Source organism: Podarcis raffonei, chromosome 6 (genome assembly GCF_027172205.1).
Source record: "Podarcis raffonei isolate rPodRaf1 chromosome 6, rPodRaf1.pri, whole genome shotgun sequence".
NCBI classification, from domain to species: Eukaryota; Metazoa; Chordata; class Lepidosauria; order Squamata; family Lacertidae; genus Podarcis; species Podarcis raffonei.
Window position 1 is genome coordinate 46,667,894 of NC_070607.1, and position 21,848 is coordinate 46,689,741.

Below are 21,848 nucleotides of genomic sequence, written 5' to 3' on the forward strand. Positions count from 1 at the left end.
TCTAAAGGGAGCTTACTGGACAATTCCGTTGCCAAACCTACAAGTGAAGTGTGGAAGGGTTCCAGGTCTTTGCCTTCTTGACATCTTATTCAGACCACTTCCTGCAATACTTGTGCAATTTGCTCTACTTGGTTGTCTTCAGCTTCAACCTAGGCTTCAACCAAAGACATCATAAGATCTCATAAAGCATTACTTTGGAGGCCAGACATCTCCTTTGCAAGGCATAGACTTGGCCGGCCCCTCGCTGCTCGCTGCACCTTCCTTGATCATCACCTACTAGTGGCAATCAGTAGACTCACAGACCCTCCCTCTTTTTGGATCTCAGCTCTCTGGCAGAGACTAGCCACTGCTATTGGAAAGATTGCCGGAAGAAGCGTTCAGCGTTAAATCAGCCTGCTATCGCACAAGTCATGTTGAAACAAGTTTTCCGAGAGGGCAATGATGCTACTAGTTCCCAGCCTTGTCACTGTGGACCACTGCAGGATAAAGTACAGCAACCTAATCTACAAGCACATTAGAATGTGAAAAAAACAATAATCCTGCAAAGGAAACACATTATCTGGCCTTGTTACTTCACAAAGTAATTTGAATTAATTTTTCCCTAGAGTGGTTAGGGACCACTGCTGCCAGCCCTGTCTTTTCTCTTTGGCTAATGAAGCTTTACCAGTGACTGTGAGTGAATTTCTATTAAGACCTCATTTTAGAGGTTATTATGGGGCAAAACAATTCCTGCTCCTGGGAAAGATGCCTATGAATTTGTAATTGTAAGTCCATGTCTGGTAGGGATTAGCATTTGAAAGGAAGAGAATTTGTGTGTGAACCCAGTTGGGGTAAGGGAAGATAATTTCAGTTAGCAGCAGCAGTGGAATAAAGCATCATAATATTTGATTATAGTTTATCCATTTAATTTCCCCTTGCACAGACCTCCAACTATGTACCTTGAACTGTGCAAATCAACAAGTGTACACTCTTTCACGCATACACTTTGACATGTGCAAAGACAGCTTGTAGCTGTGTTTAGATTTTGGGTAAAGTTCTGGATGAAGATGAAGGTATTGTGGTGACTGAGAATTTATTGGGACGGTGCCCGGGTTCATATTTACATCTTGGTCAGCAGGAGTCGCCTGCCATCTCTCTTCCAACTCAGATGGAATGGGATAAACCAATAGGAGCAGTTCTACAGTACAGCTGCATGAGCAGAGATGGCTGCTCAACTCTTCCTGCAAATGCAGAAATTGCAGTTCTGCCCTTGTTGTGCTTTGGTTGAAATGCCAGTCTGTAAGTGGCATAGATAGGGATGCGGGTGGCACTGTGGTCTAAACCACAGAGCCTAGAGCTTGCTGATTGGAAGGTTGGCAGTTCGAATCCCCGTGACGGGGTGAGCTCCCGTTGTTCGGTCCCAGCTCCTGCCCACCTAGCAGTTCAAAAGCACGTCAACTGCAAGTAGATAAATAGGTACCACTCCAGCGGGAAGGTAAATGGCGTTTCCGTGCGCTGCTCTGGCTCGCCAGAAGCAGCTTAGTCATGCTGGCCACATGACCCGGAAGCTGTCTGCAGACAAACGCTAGTTCCCTGGGTCTATAGAGCGAGATGAGCGCGCAACCCCAGAGTCATCTGCGACTGGATCTAATGGTCAGGGGTACCTTTACCCTTTACCTTTAAGTGGCATGGATGGCATGTCACCGTGTCGGCCATGCAAAAGCTCAGCCTTCAGCCTGAAATATAGAGGCCACAGAAGGGATTGGAAAGGAGTCACCAGTGCGGCCATGTGAACTGACCTTTGCACAGCTTTGAAGCTGAGCTGCGTCTGGGTTTGACAAGTTGCAACCATGTGCAAACCAAGTCCCCTCCCCCCCCCGGGATGTGGGCAGGTGGCTTTTTATATGCTATCACACCAAACCTTCTGACAGGCAGCCCTAGATGGCATTGTACAAGTTTACTCTGCATTGAAAAATTGGAAGCTGCCACAGTGCCCCACGTCTTTGCACACTCACCCACAATGACTGAGCCCATGTTTCTGCCCATTCCCCAGCTTGAAGCTTGTTTGAGGCAGTACTGACCACGGGTTTTCTCTGCTGCTGTTTTCACAACATTGCCAACGCAGAGTGTCACAGGCAGCAGATTGTCTTTGCTGCTCCCTCCCATTTGCAAATGATAAAACTAATATCAATATAAGAAGCCAACATTTCTCTCCTTTTTCTTCTCCTGTGTGCCCTCTCTTTCTCTGCAGTGGCCCTGTGTTCTTCCTAAATGCTTCAGCCCCACGTCTGCCACATAACCTCAAGGTTTCTGGAGCGTCCTCTGTTAGGAGAAGATTATAGACACCAAGATGGAGAAATTGGGCACTCAGTTGTGTCCAACTGTTTGCTTTCTGCAATATTCATTACAGTTTAAAAACCCCCAAAAAACATTTGTTTACACACATTTCTTTGGGAGCTTCATAGTTTGTGTGTGTGTGTCTTAAAATGACATTCCTGTTCATTTAAACTTCGCTTTATTTTATTGCATTAATCCATTAAAAAAAGGCAGTGAGGCCCAATGGAGTGAATGATACGCTGATTACATGTTAAAGCAGGCACTTGACTGGAAAATCCCTGCAAATACATGTTTAAATAAAAATAAAGAAAGAGCTTTTACATGTCAGTGTATCCTCTGAGTGTGATGTATGGTCCCCTAGCTATCGAAAGTACTATGCAGTGTCTTATGGCAACTGTCATGTGATGCTGTCAACCATGTGACAGCTGAGGTAGGAGGTCAGCACATGTGCAATGGAGAACAATGCAAGGCCAGAGAGGCCCTTAGGCTCAGGTTCGAAATAATCTCACACTGCCATTTTAAAGGACCCCTTTCTCCCCTGCTTTGTCTCAAAGATGTCCCCACATTCAGGTTTTTGAAAGGCGAAAAGGCTAATTGCAGGTGGTCAGCTCTGCTGCCCAGTGGACACCAAGCAGAATGAATAATTGACTATTTCATTGTCCCTAATCTTCATGCTGCATCGAACTGGCAGTGAGATGGGAGCATATTTCTGGCTGAAAGCTGCACTCGCTGATAAGTTGCCAGGCTGATAGCACTGGAAGTCACATGAAAGTGATAATCTGTCATGGAAGCTGACCCACAGGAGAATTTTCTGCCCTCCTTCCACCATCTAGAAGTGACCTCAGATGAAATGGGCGATCTGCTTTTAATTGTAACAAGATGCTTGGTAGGTTCCCCCCTGCTTCTATCTCTGTGGCATTTCTGCTCATAAAAAATCGCTTACAGATCTGCCAAGAAATGGCTAAGCCCATTTTCACAGAGAAAACTGTTTAACCACAGGTCACGTTTTGAAATGACTATAATTTGATTCCTCTTGAGCTGCCTGAGCCTCAAAGGTTTGGAAAGCAAAAAAAGCACCATCTCGGTGCTCAAGATGATCTTCACCATGCTGGTTTAGTATGAAACTGGAATGTCATAGGAAGCTGTTTCTACTGAGTCAGACCCATCGGCCAATCTACCACACTGACTGGCAGTAGCTCTTCATAATTTCAGAGAAGGTTCTCTTCCAGCCTTACCTGGAGATGATGGGGATTGAACCTGGGATCTTCTGCATGTAAGGCAGATGCCCTACTTCTGAGCTACCACCTTTCTCAACCATTGACACTCTCAATGTCAGGAACGTGGCCCCCCCTGAGCACAGCGGAAGAGTCAGCCTCAGAAATTGAGCTAAGCGAGCAAGGGGCTTTCTGTCTGAGTTTAGAGAGGACAGCCTGGCTCCCCTTCTTCCCAGGGAGCATACTGTTAGCTCCCAAGAAGAGGAAGAGATGGAAGTCGGCCAGAGAGTTGCCAGGCAACCAGCAGATAAGCCAGAGTCTGAGGCTGTGTCTTCTGGGAGTGGGAAGGAGGCAGGCAGCCATTCGGTCCCCATACTAGGAGACTGGAGAAGCTCAGAGAACAATGGAAGGGAAGGAGAAGAAAGGTGGGATTTTGGCGTTCTTCCTGTTGGGGGAGGGATGATGAGTCAGACTGATCAACTACTGTTAATATGAGCAGGTGGGAAGCCGTGCTCTGGATATGTTTTTCTTGTAAATAAACTTACATAAAACTGACAGAGAGTCGTTGCTGCTTATCAGGCAGCTTGTCTCAATATCCATTGACACGCTGCCAGGTTAACAGTCTAGGGGGTGACATGATTGTATACAGTATCTGTGTACTTGCTGATGTGGACTGGCTATTAATATTTTTCATTTACTTATTTATTATCTCACCCTTCCCACTCACGTTATCCTCACAACAACCCTGTGAGGCAGGTAAGACTGAAGGATAATGAGTGGGCCCAGTGAGGACCACGGCTGGGAGGGGATTTGAATCTGGGCATCCCCAGTCTTAGCTTAACACTCTAAGGATCACCGTTTTCTGCTTTTTATTTGCTCCAGTTTTGGATTTACAATTTGAATGGTACACTGAACTGTATGAAGTTGCACACTTTAAAAAGTCAGGCACTGTAGCTCAAACAGGCCCTGTGGCCACATTTTCTGCCCTAGAAGTCTTCAAATTCCAGATGTATATGGTCTGATTGTGATTACGCAGGATCCAAAACAGGCCCACATTTTGATCAAAGCAGTCACTAGTGCTGGGGGAGATGCCTTACTCTCCCCTCCATGACATTTAACTGATATACACCCCTTCCAAAGCGCTGGCCTGTGCTGTTTCATCAATGGAGCTAATACATCTTTCAGGAAAGGGGGATTTAGATCAGGAACACTCAGGAGACTGTGGAAATACAATAGCTATCTTCAGATATCCCAAGGGCTGTCATAACGATGATGCAGCAACCTTGTATTTTCCTGCTCTGGAGGGTGGAACTCAAACCAATGGATTCGAGTTACAAGAAAGGAGATTCTGATTAAACATCAGGAAAAACTCTGGTGGTAAGAGCTGTTCAACAGTGGAATGGTTTTCCTTGGGAGACTGTGGACTCTCCTTCAATGGAGGTTTTTAAGCAGAGGTTGAATGGCCACCTGTCATGCATGTTTTAGTTGTTGTTTTTTTTGTATTGCAGGGGGTTGGACTAGATGACCCTCGGAATCCCTTCCAACTCTACAATTCTATCATCACGAACCTCTTGTGACACCCATTTCTATCATTATTCTACACACCAGAACTGATCCTTGTCACCAAAAGCAGGTTCCATGGCCCAGCTGACTTGATGCATGAAAACACCCTTTGATCTGTTTATTTAGCAACAGTTTTGCATGCAAATGTGAGCTGAAGTAAGTGACTTGGCTCCAATACAATTAAAGATGTGATTAAACCCTCACTGAAAATGTTTTACTCAGAAAGCAAGTCTCACTGAGTCCAGTAGGGGTTGCCCCCAATTAAGTATGCATAATCTTCTGCATGTTTACCCAGAAGAAAGTCTGACATAGATCAATCAGGGTTGTCACCAGAGTAAACTTGTATGCAGGCATCCACAGCAAATATTCGGGTGTGCGTGTGTGCGTGTGTGTTTCCAGGGGGGTGCAAAATAAAATACTGAATGGGGTAGCAGGCTAATTTCTCTCAAAAATTTGTAAGAATAGTGTCTGTACATATCACAGGCTCTACAAATGCTGGAAACTTACTCTTTTTATGAAATGAAACCTGGGAATCTGGGGATCATGATATATGGGGGGGGGGCAACTTCCCTCTTCCATTAGTCACACAACTAAACTTTAGCTTGAATGGTGCCAACATGTTTGAATCTTAACATTAGTTCTGAGACTTCTTTTTGTTTTAAATCCCCACTGGCAACAGGTAAATCCTTGAGGTGCTGGAACCACACCTAGTACTGTAAATGCCAGCCAAATTTTTAGGTTTAAAGTAAACTTAAATATAATCATGGTCGCCCCCCCCCGCCAGCAGAATGTAAGGAAGCTTCCAGTGAAGCTCTGTGACATATTCTTGATCCTTGTACATTCACGTTTCCAGAAGAGTAAGATGGCAGTTCCCATGCAAACCCAACAGCCTTGTTTTCATCTGAGAAATGGATGAGATGGATTCTGACACAGAGAGGAAGACATTTCTTTAAGGTGGAAGAGAATTCTCTAAAGTAGGGGTTCCCCAACTCTGGTCCAAACATGTCAGTGAATTCTATACAGTTCCATGGAAATCAAACTGTAATACAATAAAACAAAAAATAAAAATAAAAATAAAAGAAGCAATAGAAATACAATTTCAAGTCTTGCAGTATCTAGCACAACACACTGCAATAGGCAAACTAAACCAAACCAAACCCCTATGAAGTGGTCCACTAAGACCCGCAACAAGTTTCAAGTGGTTTAGGGTGGGGAGAAAAGTTTGGGAACCCCTGCTCCAAAACTCTGAATTGTAATTTATGAGGACCTGCTTCATTTTTCAAAAATAATTATTACTATGGAAAGAACTGTGAAATCATAAATCAGATGAAGGATTGAGATTTGATCTTAGGAGATAGCACTTCCTGGCATTATAGCTGCTCACCGCTTACTTACTCTTCACAACTTGAAAGATTAAATAAAATAATCACATGTTTTACTGGACTAGTTTGTGTCAGTCATTGTAGCTTAAATAAAATTTCCTTTAAGTACTGTTTCTCCACCACCCGCTGGACCATGAAACCAGAAAAAATTGTTGGTACAGTTCAGATGACTCAGCTCTGGGCTCAATGGAAAACATTTTAAAATTTGCTTTAACATCACAGTTATTAGCAAGCAACAATGTGTATGCAATCTCAGCCATTAGAGCCACAAACCAGTGAAACCAAGACAGTTGTGTTTAAGCAGATGAAAACTAAAGATTGTTGCTGTTAAGAGTCAAGAGCCAATTCACATGAAGATTCAGCTCATAGGTGGACTGTTTCATATCAATGCTTGGCTGTAGGAATGCACAGTGGACTCCTGACATTTCACATTTATGACCAACCGGGTCTGATTTTGAGATGCACAAGATTATTAACAGATCAATCAGTTAGACGCAGGTGGAGCTGCAGTCTAAACCACTGAGCCTCTTGAGCTTGCTGATTGGATGGTTGGTGGTTCAAATCCCCATGACGTGGTGAGTGCCCGTTGCTCTGTCCCATCTTCTGCCAACCTAGCAGTTCGAAAGAACACCAGGGCAAGTAGATAAACAGGTACTGCTGTGGCGGGAAGGTAAAAGGTGTTTCCGTGGGCCCTGACACTCATCACAGTGTTTCGTGTGCCAGAAGCAGTTTAGTCATGCTGGCCACATGACCTGGAAAAGCTGTCTGAGGACAAATGCTGGCTCCCTTGGCCTAAAAGCAGATATAAGTGCCACACGCCATAGTCAAATTTGACTGGACTTAACCGTCCAGGAGTCCTTTACCTTCACCTTATTAACAGATCAATCAATTAGAGAATGATGTGACATCTCTTTAGCCAGCTAAAAGCTCTTGCCTTTAGGTTAGTTTAACAGGGGTGCCCAAACTTTTTTCAAAGAGGGCCAGATTTGATGAAGTGAACATGCATGAGGGCCAACCAAAGTTGTTAGGATTGAAGTTATTGAGCTTTTTTAAGGATTTTACCCCAGGACATATACTGCCACGGGGTAGTATCGGCGGGCCAGATTAGGCCCCCCAAAATGGACTTTGGACATTCCTGGCTTAGAATTATCCAATAAAGAATGAAGTGGCACAGCCATTGTGACCTACATGGTTTGTCCATCAATAAACTATCATCTGTACCAAATGGAGAAGCAATTACAGCTCATTTATAAGGCAAGATTGGTAAAAGGAACCCTAACACCTGATACTTAAGAGCTATACTGGTAAATCCATGATACTCAAAGGACATAATAACAACCTTTTCTGAAATAGCTCCTCAAAGATAAAGAGCAGAGTCTTAGAGATAGCAAATAAGCCATTCATGCTTGACCAGATCAAATAAGCCAAATTCCCATCCCACTTACTCCAGGTAGTTCAAATTAAGCTGCTTAACTTCATTGTGAAGTGGGTTGCTACCTAACAGCACAACTCTATGCATTTCTACTCAGAAGTGCCCCATTTAATTCAATGGGAGTAACTTCCATACATGTATGTGTATGATAGCAGCATAAAGCAAGGAAAACAGGTGTGGTGGCAATCCTGTACACAGTTGTGTAGAAGTGAGTCACAGGTAAGTCCACTGCTGTCTCCTGTGAATTGATGTGGCCTTTGAGTCAGCACAGAAATCCCGTTCCCAGAAATGACCCTTCCCCATTCCAGGGCTTTGGCTGTTATCTCAAGAAAATAAATAGTGGTTACGGGCATTAAGGAACAGGAAAATGGCACTGCTTTGTGAATGTTCCTAACATAGATCTTTGCAATGTCATAGCTGAGGCATGCAATATATGACCAGCTTTCCTTTTGTTTATCTGTGACAATCCACATTGTTTTATAATGCAATTTGCTTAATTGAAAACAACACTTACTTCTTACAAATTAAAAAAACAAAACAACCCCTCCCCCCACCTCATTATTTCTAGGTAGACATTTCTAGGTGTTTACCAAAAACTCTCTTTTAAATTTAGCTTCATAAGAAGCAATAAAGTAGTACAAGGTGTCTTTTGAGTTTCTTTTTAAAAAATCCTAAACATATAAAGGTAGCTAGATAGAGAGTGAGAACAAGAGTAAGAGGTATGTAATTTTATTTATGCATTAAAGCCACAAATGCCCCCCCACTCAACACCTTCCTGAGTGGAAACATGAATGAGTCCTGCTAGTGGCACCTTGTGCTATGCCTTCCACCAGCGCAGTGGCACTTGCCCCTCTCCTCCCCCCAAGTGTTCCCATGCCCCCACATTGGCTTGGGAAGTTGTGTTAGGAGAACCCCCAGAAGAGGGGGTACATGGAGGGGGGAGCAGGTGGGGAGATTATTTTGTCTGGCAAGCAGAAATTCCAGTCCTCAGAGGGGCTGATCAATCAGGTAGATGAATCTGAGCAAGTCGTTAAAATCACATGGGAAAACAGCTCAACGATGTTCACGAGTACTGACAAGAGAACATCTAGACATCAATATTTTATCATGCGTAGCCTGTTAGAGCATCTCAAAGGTAGGGACTTCTGCAGCTAGTCTTTGGCTCTGCCTCCCAGTCCCTCTGATGCAGTGCCAGACTCCTCTGCACAAGGCAGTTATTATCACAGCATGTTCTGCTTTGAGATAATCTGCCAAGCTGATCAATAATAAACCAGCACCGACAAAGAGATGCTGTTGTTGAGAACCAGAATGAGCAACTACGGAATTCAGAGCTGACCTTCAATGCTCTAAGGCAGCTTCCTATATCCCTTCCCACACCTGTCCCTCAGGGCCTCCACAGCTGAGCACAACTTCAAAATTCTCTCTGCTCCGAGGCCAAACAGGTTACCTTGTCACCTGCTTATTTGTTTATTGCATTTAGTTCACATTTCTTTCTCCAAGGAGCTCAAGGTGGTATCCATGGTTCTCCCCACTCTTATCTAACCCCCCACAACAAGCCTGTGAGGTAGATTAGACTGAGAGGCCCAAGTGACTACATGCCCAAGGGTCTCCCAGGGCCTAGTCCAGCACTCTAACCACTACACCAGACGGGCTCTTAAAGTCACTGTGTTGACCAAAGAGTTGACTGATTTGGGTGCACTGGAGGGATCATAATGTGTGGCTTGAAACACAGGTGCCTCTGATTCAAGCTTTGCAGGGTGGGAGATTGGACAGCTACTTAAGTCACTTGGTTTTGTTGCCCTGCTGCTCTCATAGTTAGTAACCTTTCCCCAATGCCTAACCTGAATATCTTCTTTTAACTTAAGCCTTGTAAGTCCATCATCTGCTCTCCCAGTCTGGAAGCAGAGAACAATGCTCACTTGTCTTCTTCCGGCAGCTTTTCAAATATTTGGAGGTGGTTACCAAATCTCTCTATCTTTCTCATCCCAGTACACACAATAGCTGGTTTCCTCATTGAGCAGCAAAGGATGATTTATCAGCACAAAGTAAAATACATGAAACAGTTTCCCGAGCAAGAGTAGGGTAATATCGTTGGTAGGGTTGATGAAAGTGGCAGAGGGCTTCCCCCATTTTTTTGCTCAGGAACAAGTCCCACTGTATTCAGTGCAAGTGGTGTGCAACTAGCTAAACCAAGCATGCTATCTCTGGCAAATGGGGCGAGATTCAGACCCTGCCAAAGGAAACCCTGACCTACTTTTTGCAGAAAGGCATGTGCAAAGTGATGTTTACTTTCTTCATTCCTTAGGGGCTGCATAGCTACCAGAATGCCAAGTGGCAAGACCATTGTACTAGTGGAGGAATTTTGCTCCTGATAATCACTGAAGCCATGTACACTTAAAATGCAGCTACTGTATATTATTTTTCTCCATTTGAATCCAAGAAAATGCATCAAAATATACTATTTCCTAAGAAAGATGATAGGCTATGGATTGTGGCTGATGTCACATGTTTGCTGCTTCCCATACCAGTGGTGGGAGCACACTGGATGCAGAGTAAATGGGAAGGTGTACATTCAATGATAGTTTACAGAATAGCAGGGGAGACTGGACTATGAGATGGTTGCTTTAACATCCCCCCTCTTTTGAAAAAGTGTCTTAGGCTATGGTCTGAAGGTACACAAGGAGACTACCTTACTGAAGCTTAGCAGAGTTGTGTCTGATCTATACTTGGATGGGGACTTTACCCATGGGCAGCACCAGAAGGGGACAGTGGGGCATGGGCCAAAGAAAGAGCCCCTTTTCTTTTTCTTTTTTGGACTCTTTCCAAGCCATTAACGAGGTGCTGGAAAGTCAAGATGCAGTTCTGTGAGCTGCATAACAACCTGATGCACAATGGAGCAAAGAGGCAGCAAGTAAAAACAATCCTCTTAAGTTGCTAAAATGCTCTGGAATTGCTCCATTTGCATAGCTGCTGGTGCATGGCAACCCTCCAATTAATGGGCTTGATCATCCACCAGGCTTATTACCCGGGAGGGAGGCGTGCCCAAATACACCTTGGCTCTTCGGATTTCACATTTTGCCTTCCTGCATTCCTCAGAGAAGGAACAAGTCCACGGAGCCTCTGCTTACAGCTACTCACAGCTGTCCATGGAGGCGCAGGTTAACTCTGTGTCCAGGGCAGCTGTCTACCAGCTCCACCTGGTACACAGGCTAAGACCCTACCTGCCCGCAAACTGTCTCGCCAGAGTGGTGCATGCTCTAGTTATCTCACGCTTGGACTACTGCAACGCGCTCTACGTGGGGCTACCTTTGAAGGTGACCCGGAAACTGCAATTAATCCAGAATGCGGCAGCTAGACTGGTGACTGGGAGTGGCCGCCGGGACCACATAACACCGGTTCTGAGAGATCTGCATTGGCTCCCAGTACGTTTCCGAGCACGATTCAAAGTGTTGGTGTTGACCTTTAAAGCCCTAAACGGCCTCGGTCCTGTATACCTGAAGGAGCGTCTCCACCCCCATCGTTCAGCCCGGACACTGAGATCCAGCGCCGAGGGCCTTCTGGCGGTTCCCTCATTGCGAGAAGTGAGGTTACAGGGAACCAGACAGAGGGCCTTCTCGGTAGTGGCGCCCGCCCTGTGGAACGCCCTCCCATCAGATGTCAAAGAGATAAATAATTACCTGACATTCAGAAGACATCTTAAGGCAGCCCTGTTCAGGGAAGTTTTTAATATGTAATGCTGTACTGTTTTTAACACTGATTGGGAGCCGCCCAGAGTGGCTGGGGAAACTCAGCCAGATGGGCGGGGTATAAATAATAAATTATTATTATTATTATTATTATTAAACAAATCAAGGCGCTGATCAGCAAAGCCGCTTCCCCACACCACCGAAATGAATGCTGCTCTGGCTGTGACCTTTTGTCTCTTGGTCGCTTTGGAACCTGTGAACTGCCAAAGAGGTAACAGATTTCTTTTTTGGCAGATGCTGATTCTTCTTCACCTTTCCCAGCTGATATTTGACCTCTTTTGTTTTGACATTTATTCTGCTTCTACAGTATATACTTGAATTTATGCCCAAAGTTTGTTTGCTTTCTATTATAACAGTTATGACACCATGAAACCAACACTAGCATTGCTTAATGCTAGTCGTGTTTATTTGGACAAAATCTTCCATTGCTACATTCACTGGCCTGCTTTATTTCCTCCTTCATCATAGGCTTATGATTTTTTTTAAAAAAATCTGAATGTGCATAGCTGTCTCTTCACCCATATTCCCCTCATCTCATCTCTTTCCATCTCTTTCATCCATCCTTCTCCTTCACTGTGGAAAAATAGAATTTGCAGAGTTTTCTTCCCTTCCTTTAGTTTACCACTGAATTTCCACAGCCAGCCTCCACTCCACTGGAGTTTGGGGAAGCTGCTAGGGCACAACAGACCATGACTTCTGGGCAGGCATGAGCTAAGATGTCTCTGTTAAGTAAACCAAAAGGAACTGTGGTTGTCCAGCATGAACTAATGAAGTAACGCTGGAGCATTCAGACAGCCTTATGTCCCTGGGCATGGTCTGAAGAGGGCACATGATGCAGCCACCTGCTGAACATAAGCAGCAGTTGCGGCCAGTGTCATGGGGGGGGGGGCAGAGCTGCAAAGCTACCCTCCCACACTGGGCTCACTATAGCTGGGCCGGGGTGGAGCAGGGTGATGGTGAGGTCAGAGCTGTTGCAGCACAGCATTGGGGAGTGCCAGATTAGTTCCACTGCCATTTTTGTTTGGTCACTTGCTCTGTGGATTTGTCAAGCAAGCTGAATCTCCATGGGTGAGGCTGCTTTGCGACACAGGTGAACAATACACCACCAATGCTTGTCCTCTTCACCCATACCTGACCTCCCTGGCACCTTTGAATAGCAGCACCCTTCATGTTAAGTGCAAAATTAAGATGGGAGGAATTTTTAAAAATCCCCAAAACCTGCAGGAAGAGTATTCCCAACATCAACATAGGCAGACTTCTGTTCACTTCTATTTTGCACTGCTGAGTGGAATGTAAGGATCCTGGCAAATACTTCTGAGGGGAAAAAAATCTGCAGATATGTTCCACCTGACCATGGAAGCTCTCTTCTTTCCAGCTCTGATGCATATGTGGGCTCCTTTGGGAGGGAAGGTGGGATACAGAATTAATCAACAAATAAATGCATACGCAAATCAAGAAGGATGCCACACACTATAAAAGATGTAAGCCAGAAACATCAACTGCAATGATGTATGAAAACTTTTTGCAGACACCATGTCCTGTCCAATGAAACAGCTAGAATGAAGCTGTGGAGTAAGACAGCTTGCACTGAACACAGCCAGGCTGCAGTCTTTGTGCAGGATGTGTCCAAGCAGCGGTTTCCCATGCAGCTGGCTGGCTCTGTAGTTGAGCTCCAAACTGGAAAGGCAGGGCGTTTTCCTGCTACAAAGAACTGCAAGATTGCACAGGTTGTGGCTTATTAGTACTTCCAGAATCTAATAGTCAGACTATGTCATCCATGCTGGCCTTGGCAGGACTTCTAAAGTCCTCTTTGGCTGGGAGGAATTTGGCACAGATTTTGGCCGGCCTGCAGGTACTAAAGCAGCACATCACATAGCTTTGTTTATTGCACTTTTTTACCTACCTTCATCATGAAGGAGGTCTTTGCATTCTTCGCCTTGTAAATGCTGTTTCATTGAGTAGGTGGGCTGACAGGGCTGAAAGTGCCAACCCTTAAAAGGACTATTTACCTGTGTGCACTAATCAAGTAGAAGGCAGGTAGCTGCAGAGCCCACACTGCAGGGCACATGGCAGAGCTGTCATTCTCTGGTTTGCAACTCAGGAAGTTTTCCAGCTGTATTTTTGCTAGAGTTGTGCTAAATTTACAAAAGGTTCTCTTAAAAAATAAATAAATGAGGCAGTCTATCACAAATGGCATTTCATTACTCCCTCCCTCCCTTGCCACACCCCATGCCTGCTCCAATGTGCTGCTGCTTTTTCATTATGGCATTTCTGTGACTTTTTTATTGTATGATCCATTTCAGTTAGGGATCACACTGTGATATGATGAAACCATGGTGCCACATAGCCAATCAGATTTAGCTACAGGACAGTGTCACTGAGAGCAAATGGATCCCTCTCATTGTCCTCACTCAGAAGGAGACAGGAGAAGTTTTCCTGTTGCACAGATTGCTAGGGAACACCCTCTGTCCTGCTCTACCATGATGTCAGTTTCATTCATAGCATCACCAGGAAAGTACACAGCAAATTTTCACTTTCTAATCAGACCTAGTTGCACATACTGGTAACTAGTTGGGGAAAATGAGGGTGGCCATGTCCATGCAGATGCCTATGCAGATGTACATCTAAATGCATTCTCCATCAGCATTCTGGTCTGTTGCACATGTCTGGGTGAGAGAAAGGAATTCTGGATTTGCTTTGCCAATGGCGACATGTTCCTCATCTTTCTAGGCAGCCACCCCTCGCAGATAGTTTGCCACTCTTTCCCAAAGATATGTGGGAAATGGCCAAAAAATGGACCTGATTCACAATAAACTTTCATAAAAGCACCCCTCGTTTCTGTTCTATATTTCCCCCTGCCCAAGAAGTCTTTTGCTATTGTAAACTATGAGACCTCATTCCCTCCCTGTTTTCTGTTTTCCTCATGTTTGTCTGCTGCTACCTTGGGACATTGTGGGAAAAGTAAATGGTGGGTGGGGGCAGGGGCATGTTATCCAGGACTGGCATCAGTAGCGAGTCCTGCAAGGAAACAGCTGCCCAAGGATACCAGGTGCTGACACTAACTTGGTACCGTCTGCCAGTCACATAGCTGTTAAACGTATATGGGCTCTCTAGAAGCTGGCAATCCTTAAGGTGCATTTACTCAAAACCCAACTGTTGTCCTACAAGCACCTCTGACACAGTGCACCTTTTCCTTTCCTGTTGAACATTATCTGGACATTAATGGATGATCTGTTAGAACTGTTGGGAGACAAAACAAGAGGGTAGGATTTCTATAGGATGGTGGTGAGTGACGAATGCCTCCAGTGCCCTTTGATTTAATTCCAATTTTAATTCTGCATAAGGTGGCCAGATGCCAAGGAGAAGAGCTTCCTTTATTGCAATGCATGTGTCAGTCAAAGGGCAGAATGATGTTCTTCTACTTTCTAAAGGAAGGCAAGATGTAAAATGGCAGGAGAGACCTTTGGACTGTCTTTCATCAGCTGCTGTAGTCCAGCATTAACCAAGGGAGAACACCAGTCCTCACGTAGCCCTGTTTGGAGCTTTGAACCTCCTCCCATGGAGAATTCCATAGATGTTTGAGGACTACTGAGCAACTAGGCTTCTGGAATCTGATTTCAAACATGGGAGGGGAGGCCTTTGCCACTTCAGAAGGTATTGACTTAACTGAGCATTCAAAGCTCAGCAGTTCCAAACTGAGGAGAGTCAAGTGAGTTCTGTAAGGAGATGTTTGCAAATTTTAGTTTCAGTTGAACATTCCAGTCTGGGAACATTGGCCCCACTTTTGACAGGCCTATTGTGTACCAAGTCACCATCCTCCTCTTTGGAACGACCTAACAATTAGTGACAGATTACAGCATGAGGAGAACACAGTCTGATTTCTATTCAGGGTGAGGCAAAGGTTGGGCATTTTCTGTTCCAGGAAAGTGGTTTTGAGAGGGCAGCAAAACATGAATGGGCTGGGACAGGTAGTCATAAGAAGCTTGCGAAAGGGCCACTCGCCCTCTTAGAGAAGAAAGTGTTTGTCAACACTGGCAGGGCCGCGGTTTTACCGTAACACGGAATGCAAAGCACTTCCTTTTGGCAGAAAATTCTAGAGGAGGGATTACTTCCCTACCTCCGATCTTTTTATTTTCCTTCTGTGGCTGGATGGCTGCTTACCTGGGATATTGTAGTCTTACACTGGCCCCATCTGCATGAACAATCATGGGGTGGAAATCAACTTTGAGCTATGATGAATGTTCCAACTGTGCAAGCATTGCAGCTTGCCAGGGTGAATGATCTGCCCTCTCTTTCCCCTGTGTGCTATTCTGGGAGATTCTCCCAACACCCTTTAGCCAATTTCGGGGGGCACATATAGGGAAGAGGGGACAAGCAGGGCTTCTGATCATGGGGCTCGTTAGATGAATCTCACCCATAGCTTCCTCTAAAGACTTCTGAGAACTGTAGTTTGTTAAGGGTGATGAGAGTTGTTCGGAGACACCTAATCACAAAGCTACAGTTCCCAGAGTTCCCTGGGAAGAGGAATTGGCTACTAAACCACTCTGAGAACTGTAGCTCTGTGAGGGGAATAGAGGCTTCCTAACATCAGAAGGTCAGAGGTTCGAATCCCTGCGATGGGGTGAGCTCCTGTTGCTCGGTCCCTGCTCCTGCCAACCTAGCAGTTCGAAAGCACATCAAAGTGCAAGTAGATAAATAGGTACCAATCCGGCAGGAAGGTAAACGGCGTTTCCGTGTGCCGCTCTGGTTCACCAGAAGCGGCTTAGTCATGCTGGCCACATGACCCGGAAGCTGTATGCCGGCTCCCTCAGCTAATAAAGTGAGATGAGCGCCGCAACCCCAGAGTTGGCCACGACTGGACCTACTGGTCAGGGGTCCCTTTACCTTTAACAACTCTCAGCAACGTTAAGAAACTGCAGTTCCAAGGATTGGGAATTGGTATGGTGTTGTTTTAAATGCACAGATCAGATGGGGCCATGGGAGCTGGATTGCCATTGCTCAAAACGCTAGATTAGATTACCTTTAAGGTAACTTCTATGATTTATTGATGTGAAATAATTTCTATGGCCAACACTGAAGGCCAGCCAGGATTTTTATTTATTTATTTTTTAAAGTAGATTTTGCTCCTGCACAAATTCTCCCACAAGGCACTTCACACCGAAAGTGAAGAAAAGCCAAATGAACACAAAGTGTGCTGGGGTCCTTGCTTGCACTCTGCGTTGGTGCTGCTCCACCCTCAGGCAGCAAGCGCTGAAGCAAGATTCAACTGCCCATCAACTGTTCCTGTGCATGGAGTTGGTGGGGATGACCTTGTCCTTCCTCTTAATCAACAAAGTACGGTACCTTGGGTCAGCCTGACTCTTACATACTTAAATCAGGGGGATGTAGATTTGGCTTTCCCCATGAAAGTTTGACCCAAGAGAATTTATTTACCACTCCCCCCCCCCAAATAAATGCTTTTAGTTCTACTTAATATCAGAACTATTGGGGGAAGGCTAAGGGGGGGAAAAAAAGAACAAACACCTCACAGGTTGATTCAGAATTAATAACCAGGTTTCTGGATGAGCATGATACCTGGTGGGAGATGAGACGTGACTGCTTTCTGAGAGATCTCTGCCAGCTAAGAATATGAATTGCATGTTGCCACGGCATTCCCCATATTCAATTGCCTCGGGACTTGTCTAGGGTGTGAAAATATAACAAGGGGAAGAAATGCATCTATGGCAGAGGAAGCATAGATTGTAATCTTTTTGATTTATGCACATGTACTGCTATTTAGATACTGCTACTTCTATTTAATTTGATTAGGTAGCAGCAGTAAGTTTGTCACTAAACAGAAACGGACCCTGCCCAGATAAATTACAGTTGGGAACATAAGAAGCTGCATTATAGCAAGCCAGGCCAGTATTGGCTCAGTATTGCCTACACTGGAAATGGGGAGTCTTTTTCAACCCAGGGGGCATGTTTCTTTCTGGCCAACCCTGCAGGGCCCACATGGTGAGTGAGGATTTAAAGTGGCTTGGACAAATTCATGGAGGAGAAGGCTAGCAATGCATCCTAGCCATAATGTCTATGCTCTCTGCCTTCATGGTTGGAGGCTGCAGTGCTTCTGAAGACCAGTTGCTGGAAGCCACGGGTGATGTTGTGCTCAAGTATTTCACACAGGAGGGTGGAACACAGGGCTGGTGGGGGAGATGGCCTGGGGAGAGAAGGCCAGAGAAAGAGGTTCAGAGGGCCACCTTGGTCCTGAGGTTTCCAACCCCCTACTCTACACTGGCTGGCAGGGATTCTGCACTGTTTCAGATCTTGCACTGTTTCAGTAATTGTACTAAAGATCTTCTGCATGCAGAACAGATGTTCCTTCAGTCAACTATGAACCCTTCTCACCAAGTTGGTGAGCATAGCGTTGCATGCCTAATACAGAACTAGCTAGACTACCAGTACTGGGAGCCACAATAAACTTGTTTTCATCCCCTTTCTTGACAGTTCAGCGAAGCCTCCAGCCATGGGTGCAGGGCACCATTGCAGTTACTGTCTTCTTGGTTTTGGCAATGGTTGCCTTTGTTGTCAATAGGTTATGGTGCCAGGACAACAAGTAAGTACCACCACCACTGTCATTATTCCAGCTAAAGATGGTTGTATAGCTTCTGTGTTGATGTATCGGGCCGCTTTGGGACAAAATGAGATGCGATGTCAGTAGATACCTGACTGGATTGCACCCTTTTAAAAATATGTAAAGCAAGTGCATTTACCCCTCTCCCCTCAAAAAAAATGGGTTGGGACTGCAGTGCTGGTGGAGTAGGGTTGAAAACTTCCTTCTACTGTCCCCACTATGTTTAAATCACACCAACATTTATATTGGTTCTTTTGGGAGGAAGGATGAGATGAAAAGTTAATAAATAAATTATAGTCAAATGTTTTCTTCCTTAAGTACCCCTTACCAGTCTGTCTGTATACTGAGATATTCCTCTGATACTTTTCTTCAGTAGCCCATGGCATCCAAGCTGAGGTGGGCAGTTACGTGGGAGAAATACTTTCAAGTGATGGCCCCTGGCCTGTGAGATGCCCTCCCCAGAGAAGGAAAAATCTTTTCTACTTCGCAAGCCTTTTTAACCTTGATGTGTTCTTATACTGATGATAGTGTGTTTTCATTGCTGTGCCTTATTGTGATAGCTGCTAGACTTTTATTGTTGTTTATCATTATTTTATTATAATGGGGGTGCTTTTGGGTCCTGAAGGCACAGGTTATAAATCTGAGAGAGAGAGAAAGAGAGAGAGAAGGGAGGAAAGAAAGAAAGAAAGAAAGAAAGAAAGAAAGAAAGAAAGAAAGAAGGAAGGAAGGAAGGAAGGAAGGAAGGAAGGAAGGAAGGAGAGGCATTCAAGTGTAGGATCTATGTGATTGAATTGAACACAAGACCTATCCTTCTGGTCTCCTTCTGATTATTTCCACAGTGATTCCCTTGAGGAGAAAAACAAAGCAATCTCCATGAGCAGCAACAAAGAAGAGATGCCCGTTTCAAATGGGTCAGAAGGGAGGTATTCAACAACTGCAGCGGACTTCAGGTTAGTTTCATATTTATATATATCAAAAAAGCATAACTAACTAAAAGCGGGATTCAGATTACTCCTTCCCCACATTTACAGATTGCATGAGGAGAGGCCACAGGGTCACCAGAGCGAACTCCTCCACCACCAATGCATGCAGCAGCCACACCCTCTCTCTCCACCTGTACATTTTAACAGCATGTGGAAGGGGTCTATGCACACGCTCATCACCTTCCATTTGCATGCAGCCTTTCCATAGCAGACCATGCTCACGGCAGTTCATGGCATCAGAAAGCGTGCATAATTCACTCCCAGTTACAAGATGTAACGTCTTGCAAATAGACATGAAAAACTGGCCTCTAAAAATGCTCCCCACCTTTCCACTCCGAGGTGCCACCCATTCCCATCGTGCTGCTGAAATCTCTCCACTGATCCTAATTATAACCCTCCTGGCTCACTTCTGAGCACCTCCTTGGTGTTGACAGCTCTCCTTTCCCTTAGCTCCATGAAGCTCTCAATGGAGGTTTCTGTGTGAGGCCATCTTCGTTCCCTTGCACCTAGTGTGGTGCCCGAGCATGACAAAAGGAGTACTGGGAAACACAGGATGTTTCCCAGGGTCTCTGGTTTCTGGGATACTAAAGGACCACCTTCCCCTACACAGACCCAGTAATCATTAAGCTCATCAGAGGAAACCTTGCTAATTACACTGTGTCTTACTGAGTGTCGTGCGGCAAGTGGAAGTGGCCCTCCCCATGCTGGTGTCTGCCTCTGAACATCCTCCCCACTATTATTCAGAAGACACAGGCTTCCACTGTTTAATAAAAGCTATTTTGTTGTTCAGGCTTTCTTGGAACTCTAGCACTGTACCCTTCTGCCCTATTATCTCTGTGTTGGTTTAATATGTATTTTACTTCTGCAAACAACTCTGAGAGTTCTTTTAATTAAAGAACATTATGTTAAAAAAGAAAATCCCCACGTGTCACTGCTTTGTCTTTCAAAACTGTGGCCTCCTCTACCCTGCAAATCTGAAACAGCTCTGTAATCCATGTTGCCTTTCCCAATAACAAATCACCACACCTTTCCTCATTCTCTTGTTTCCTTGACACGTGCCCTGCCAGTTTCAAGAACATGGAAGGAAAGCACATAGTATCAGCCACTGCTGACTCATTTTCTCTCTCTTTGTAGCCTGACTCCATTGGTTGACTCTGGACATCTGAAAAGAGTTTGAATAGCTTGGGGTGCAATAGGGGTGCCGTAGGCCACACTGGAAGTGGAATCCCAAAATGCATTGCTTGGCCTATGAGCCTCTTGTTTGACAGCCCTGCATTGGAACCATTGTTTCTAAAAAAGGATGAGTGTGCATAGCCATCCTTAGTGCATCTGTGCATCAGGCTTCAATTTCATAAAACAGATGCTTCAAACATCATGAAAACCACTTTTACTTGGCTCTGACTTGAGATGTAACAGTTACTTCAAGGGTTCAAATCCCTGCTCTGCTAGAAAATTTAACTGTGTGAACTTGGGTCTGCTGGGATCTTTCAGCCTGACTGCACAAAATTAGGATAAAAATAAGGAAAAAGAACCACGCGTACTCTGCCATTCTCCTTGGAAGCTGGGTATGATGCAGTGAAGTATATAAATAATATGTGTTTTCTGTCCCTTAATATTTCAGGAGTGAAGAAGGCCCACATGTTTATGAAAACAAAGTCGAGTTGGAGTGCAGAAACACAACTGAATGTCATAGTGAAAACAATATTCAAGTTCTTACCACTTGCATGTAGCATCTTTATCACCATCATCCTCACTCCTTGGTCTTTTCTTATCCTGCCCATATTATAGACTCCATACAAGAGACCAGTTCTGCACATCTGTTGTTGTGCATGGATTTAATCACTTTACTACAAGGCATTGGCTGCTGGCTGAGTGAAGCCCATGTTTTATTTCTTTTTATGTTAAAACTTTTCCACACCAGATTTCATGTTGCTGTTATAGTCCTGTGTTAAGTTTTGAGGTCATCTGTGCACCTCTCTGGGGCGGTGGGGGGTGGAATAAACTGGCACACCATGTCGAGTCCAACATCAGAATCTTTACCAAAGCTGATTGCTAGTATCATTCCATAATCACCACAGACATTGGGGGGGGGCTGAAACCAAGTCTCTTGCACTAGGCCCTGGATCTTCTGCCCCTCTCCCTTTTGAGCCCCCCCTCCCCGCAAAAAAACCCAAAAACCATTTAGCTTACAGGGCACCTAGTTGTGCTGCAAAGTCACTCACCATCATAATCTGCCCAGAAGATCCTGCCTGGAAACCCTTAGCACAAAGTAAAGGGCTGTGAAAACCAGTCTGAATTTGCATCTAACACATGCAAACTTCATACAGACTTTTGCCCCAAGTCTTCTAAGTACCCAGCAATGCCCCTAAGATTAATTATTATTTCTTCTTAGCAGCTCTTGCTGGATTGCCATAGACAGCAAACACAGACCTCCTTGAAAGTCCTCTGTAGCCCACTGCTATGTCCCACCTGGAAATTTCCTGGTGAGAAACTACTCTTTCTTCACAATAAAGCATCTACATGGGAACAGTAAATACTGTAGGTATTATCAACTCAAGCCTGTAATGCTCCACCAGATTGCTTCATTTGATTCTTGCTC

At 44.8% G+C, this 21,848-nt stretch overlaps 1 protein-coding gene across 1 annotated transcript; it reads left to right on the plus strand.

Annotated features, from left to right (window-relative positions):
• Positions 1 to 10,950: 10,950 nt before the first annotated feature.
• PDZK1IP1 (PDZK1 interacting protein 1) lies at positions 10,951 to 21,235 on the plus strand. Its single transcript, XM_053392517.1, has 5 exons — positions 10,951 to 11,038; positions 11,749 to 11,864; positions 18,140 to 18,248; positions 19,106 to 19,216; positions 20,871 to 21,235. The coding sequence occupies exons 2-5, from the start codon at positions 11,798 to 11,800 to the stop codon at positions 20,977 to 20,979; spliced, it is 396 nt and encodes a 131-aa protein (XP_053248492.1). The 5' UTR covers positions 10,951 to 11,038; positions 11,749 to 11,797; the 3' UTR covers positions 20,980 to 21,235.
• Positions 21,236 to 21,848: the final 613 nt, after the last annotated feature.